The sequence below is a fragment of the Triticum dicoccoides genome, chromosome 3A (genome assembly GCF_002162155.2).
Source record: "Triticum dicoccoides isolate Atlit2015 ecotype Zavitan chromosome 3A, WEW_v2.0, whole genome shotgun sequence".
NCBI classification, from domain to species: Eukaryota; Viridiplantae; Streptophyta; class Magnoliopsida; order Poales; family Poaceae; genus Triticum; species Triticum dicoccoides.
Window position 1 is genome coordinate 436,023,700 of NC_041384.1, and position 5,813 is coordinate 436,029,512.

The window sequence follows — 5,813 nt, forward strand, 5'->3', positions numbered from 1 at the left end:
ACACTAAATCACATCCAGTTCGAATCAAGTATCTCGATCAATCAGCAGTAACCTGCAGTAATATGCCTGTAAAAAACGAAATCTGCAGTTCATTTTATATGCCGACAGTTTGTTCTGACGGATACGCCCAGATGGATAAATGCAAACAGAATCTTAAACAAACTGTAAAATTCTAGTTTGTTCTGACACATTAGGAATTGACTGATTCTACACATCACACTAGAATACGTAGTACTAGCTAGATCGCCTTGCCCCCGCACCCACTGAAAATTATATATTCCATTCAACAAAAGTCGTATCTTGCGCCTATCATCCCTGCACGCTTTTGCAATTAAAAATGAATATCAAGAGCGGAAGGCGAGACTAGGTGCAAGCTCAAACCCTCCTCCTCACTTCCACGCCTCTCCTCTCTTTACACACTTAGCTACCTCCCACTCTCGCATCATGTCTTCCGGTGGTGGCGGGGGAGGGGATCAGGGCCGTCATGGCCTCTACCACCAGCATGGCCACGGCCAACTCACCCGCTACGATGGCGCCGGCGGCTACGAGCTCAGCAACGACGACATGGAGAGCTTCTTCTTCAGCCAGCCTGAGGGCGTCGGCGGTGGCGTGCGCGCCGACGAGATCGCGCCGTACTCGAGCATCACGAGCTACCTGCAGGGGTTCTTGGACCCCACCGGGCTAGCTCGGCATCTCGACGTGCCGGCCAAGCACGAGCTGTCGGTCGACGTTAGGAGCCATGACCAAGACAGCCAGGGCACCGGCAGCGCTGCTGGAGAAAGCGCGGCGCTGCTAACACCCAACTCATCGGTATCTTTCTCGTCCGGAGGCGGGGACGGTGAGGGAAAGTCTCGCCGGAGCAAGAAGGGCCGGGCGCAGGAGCCGGATGACCAGGAGGATGGGAAGGACCATGAAGATGGGGAAAGTTCCAAGACAGCGTAGGTTTTCGCCAATTTGATGCTGATCTGCTGTGTGAATCGCCTTGATTTCTTGCTTCACCGATTCCTTTTGTCGTGAGCTTATGCGATGTGTTCATACAGTGATAGATCTGGTCCTACTATTGCTTAATTACTTCGATTTTCTTTCGTTCTGCCCCATTGTGCTCGTGCCTTGTCTATTACGTGATGTGAACATTAGGGTTTGCTACGATTTGCTTCATTAGGGTTCTTATAGTTCATCATGAATTAGATCCGGTTAGCCCCAAAGCTGACGCACACTTTTGTCGTCTTATATGCTTCTTATTGCTTTGGTCCAAGATAACTTTATAGATCGTGTGGTATTCAATTTAAAAGACAATCGACGTACACTCTAGAAGAGATCTTCCTTAGAATTAATCAATTGCTGCGCATGCGTGCCGTAGCTTCAAACTTTGACCAAGTAGATAGCTTCGTCTTTGAAGACCAAAAATAAAGATCTCTCCCCCTTTTAGAAAAGATCCAAAAATGTAATATAATCTCCAAAAGCATCAAGGCCATTAGCATAAATTTCCTAAATTTTGCATTACATCAGGCTGATCTTGTCATGACATGTGATCTGTAGGTATATATATCTTTTTTTACGAGAGTAGGTATATATATCTAGCTAGCTAGCTAACTTACTACACTCCCTGTCTGTTATACTATAGATCTACAGCACTGATCACTCTCGGCAGAACTATATAGACATGGGCTGCACCGTTCCATGAAATATATATCTATGCGACATAGTTAGCTATATATAGTGCTTCCGGACAAATCACGATAGATTGATTGACCTAGCTAATTAAGCTAGGCCCTGTTGGATCAGTGCCTGTTCTGTGCTTATTTTCTTTTGTTTTCCGATGAACCTAACTGATTGGTTACTTTGCCGCTGCAGGAATAACAAACCCAAAAAGAAAGCCGAGAAGAGGCCGCGGCTGCCCCGCGTCTCCTTCCTCACCAAGAGCGAGGTCGATCACCTCGAGGACGGCTACCGCTGGCGCAAATACGGCCAGAAGGCCGTCAAGAACAGCCCTTATCCAAGGTACGCTTTAGTTGCATGCATGAAGCTCAGTGTGAACCGGCCGTGATAACGTCATGTAAATGGCAACGTATGTACGCAGGAGCTACTACCGGTGCACTACGCCCAAGTGCGGCGTGAAGAAGCGGGTGGAGCGATCGTACCAGGACCCGTCGACGGTGATCACCACGTACGAAGGGCAGCACACGCACCACAGCCCCGCCAGCCTCCGGGGAAGCGCCGCGCACCTCTTTATGCCCCCCGGACTCCACGGGCTCCCGCCGCCGCACCTCATACCGCCGGGGGTGTTCCACCCAGAGCTGATGAGCATGATGCGCATGCCCTACCCAAGCCCTAACATGCACCTGCTGAGCGTGCCACCGCCTCCCCATCATCATCCAACCTCTCATCCAATGGCGGGAACTCTCCAGCAGTACCATTTCACTGACTACGCGCTATTGCAAGACCTCTCCACTTCCACAATGCCCAACAACCCCTGACTAATTAACTCCTTCAGATACACTTAATTAATTAGTAGCTAGCTAGCCTAGTAGATATGCATATATGATGCTTTCCAAATGCTGGAGTTGCGCCAGATGTGATCGCCAGGGTTACCCTTGAGCTTGGTCTATGCATGCTGCGGTCCTGTTATCCTAATTATTAATTCGATGCAAGCTTTTCATCTTGAACTTGTGCCTACATTGCTTTAATCCTCTTCCATTTGTCCTCCACGGGCAAATTGGATGAGTTGATGAAGCTGGTCTAATAACTAGAACACTTGCAACTTATTAATTTATATAGCTCGTACTGTGGACTTCTTGTACATGTACTCGAGTGCATATGTGTATCTCATTGATGAGAGGAATATTTCACTTCACTTTCGTTTCTATGAGGAATTATTTACACAAGCCGCCATCTCAACTTCTGCTTGTTCGTGGAACGCTTATATATTTATTTAAGGGCACTTCCTTGATGGCCGGTGGCAGTTTCTTTAATTTTATGCATGTGCAAAGCATAGTCGAGATAATCATGGCGCAAAAGAGAATTTTGATTGCTTTGGACGTTGACGCACTGGGCGGTTTCTTGTGGGAGTAGGCATAGTATGTGTCGCCTCCTCGTGATTTGCTTGTTTCGTAGAAGGAATTTATAACTGAGACATGAATATATTGATTCATAGGTGTGTCCTATCTCAGCTCTACCTACTATTTATCTCAGTCAATATGCTCACGAGGCTGCTGCTTTGATCGATGAAATATATTTGTGTAGTGTTTTCACTTCCTTATACTTATTTGTATTTGAATTAACCATATTATATCAGGCAGATGCCTCACGCTATTTATTAATACTACAGACGAACTGAGATCTACTGTGTGGTATGGTGAATTATACTTCTGTCACAGTTTGAGATGTTTAGTGATAATAAGCTTGCAGAATTGTAAATGCACTAGCCAATTTTAGTTAGTTGCCCTTGGGTTTCCGGTCTATAAGGTTGCATATTGCGGTGAATAATCTTCGTTTGGTTGAACTGCTTTTCCTTGTGGTCACCTGTTTCTGATATAATATGCAGAAAAGAGCTTAAATAGATAGTAAAGTTATCCATCGCTATGTAAGTGTAGTGGTTAATCTAAAAAGTATGAGAAATTTATCCATCTCTATGGTAAGTCTAATTTTCAAGTTTTAGTTTTATCGGAGATTATTAGATTATTATGTGAATTGCCAAACAAGATGTTAGTATCACACCATATGCGTGCATGCATATCCTCCTTGTCTCGTTTTCTTATATTTTACCTGTTTGGTGCGAGTAATTTTTCTCGATCTCGGTGGTCTAGAGTGGAAATTCTACACATAAACAATGGTGTATATTGACACCACAACCTTTTTAATACATTTACAATTTTGATAGTTAAATAAAATTGAAAGGGTTTTGAATGCATTTGACAACACTAGGTTGTAGGTTTAGCACTTCCAAAAGTTCTTAGTATGTATGTCTGTTCTGTAGCATTTGTGAATTGTGATAGAAGAAGTTATGGGCAGGTTTGTGGTGACAAATTTGTTGTGCAGACTTGGATGGTGTGGTTCTACAATGACAATCTATGTACTTTCTATTAAGTAGGAAGGGCTGCCCCCCAGTTCATATGAAATTATGTCCGTGAGGCTTTGAGGCCCGCCACTCGGACCTGGGCGAATTCTTGGAGGCCTAGCCTCAGCGTACCGGTAGGAGGAGGCATCTCTAACCTGGACTTTATGGACTATTCATAACAAGATGGTTATCGAGCGGGTCTTGTATATATCGATAGGAGGACCAGAAGAAAATGACAAGCGGTTTTCAGCAAGATATTGTCTACAAGTACTGAAATTATCGGTAACAGATAGTTTAATAGTAAGGTAATTTGTAACGAGCAAATAATAGTAATGGTAACAAAGGTGCATCAAGGTAGCCCAATCCTTCTTATGACAGGCCGAAACGGTCTCTTAATAAGCTAAGCATTCTTGAGGACACACGGGAGTTTCAACTAGTCATTTTCATCATGTTTGTTTGATTCGCGTTCGTTACTTTGATAATTCGATATGTGGGTGGACCGGTGTTTGGGTGTTGTTCTTACTTGAAAAAGCCTCCCACTTATGATTAACCCCTCTCGCAAGCATCCGCAACTACGAAAGAAGAATTAAGGTAAATCTAACCATATCATTAAACATATGGGTCCAAATCAGACCCTTACGGAGTAGCGCATAAACTAGGTATTAATCTCCTCTCACTCTAGCAACCCATAATCTAATTACTGCTTCACAATGCATTTTCTTAAGCCCAAAGATGGTGAAGTGTCATGTAGTTGACGTTCACATAATATCAATAAGGGAATCAACAACATACATATCATCAAAATATCGGACGAATACCGAATTCACATGATTACTTATGACAAGACTTCTCCCATGTCCTCAAGAACAAAAGTAACTACTCACATAACATATTCATGCTCAAGATCAGAGGGGTATCGAATAGCATAATAGATCTTAACATATGATCTTCCACTAAATAAATCAACTAGCATCAACTGCAAGATGTAATCAACACTACTAGCAACCCACATGCACTACTAGGGAAAAGGCTAGCAGTAGCGCGGGGACATGCGCTACTAATAAGGCGCTACAGCTAACCTGTAGCAGTAGCGCGTGCACACCCGCGCTACTGCTATACAAGTGTAGCAGCAGCGCGCTTCGTGGAAGCTCGCTACTGCTAATAGCTCTAGCGCGCTTTGCCTGGACGCGCTACTACTATTGTGGCGCTGCTGCTAACTTTTCTGCACTCGCTACTGCTAATTTGTAACGCCCTCGATGCGGCTATATCTCCCACGTGTCGAAGCACGACTTAGAGGCATAACCGTATTGAAAGCAATGTCGCAAGTGAGGTAATCTTCACACAACCCATGTAATACATAAGGGAAAAGGATACATAGTTGGCTTACAATCGCCACTTCACACAATACATGAATAAAGCATTACATCAACCAGATACAATCAAGGTCCGACTATGGAACCCAAAATAAAAGAAGACTACCCCAAAAGCGACACGGTCCCCGATCGACCCCAATGGGGCTCCACTACAGATCAACTAGAACGAAACAACACAAAGGACAAGATCTTCATCGAGCTCCTCCTTGAGCTTGGTTGCGTCATCTGCATGGTAACCTTGGCACCTGCAAGCTGGTTTTGGAAATATCTGTGAGTCACGGGGACTCAGCAATCTCACACCCTCGCGATCAAGACTATTTAAGCTTATAGGAAGGGTAAAATGTATGAGGTGGAGCTGCAGCAAGCGACTAGCATATTTGGTG

At 44.5% G+C, this 5,813-nt stretch overlaps 1 protein-coding gene across 1 annotated transcript; it reads left to right on the top strand.

The window, feature by feature from the left end:
- Positions 1–362: 362 nt before the first annotated feature.
- Positions 363–2,848, top strand: LOC119271595 (WRKY transcription factor 71-like). Its single transcript, XM_037553355.1, has 3 exons — positions 363–938; positions 1,855–2,001; positions 2,081–2,848. Exons 1-3 carry the CDS (start codon positions 445–447, stop codon positions 2,475–2,477), a joined length of 1,038 nt encoding a protein of 345 aa, XP_037409252.1. The 5' UTR covers positions 363–444; the 3' UTR covers positions 2,478–2,848.
- Positions 2,849–5,813: the final 2,965 nt, after the last annotated feature.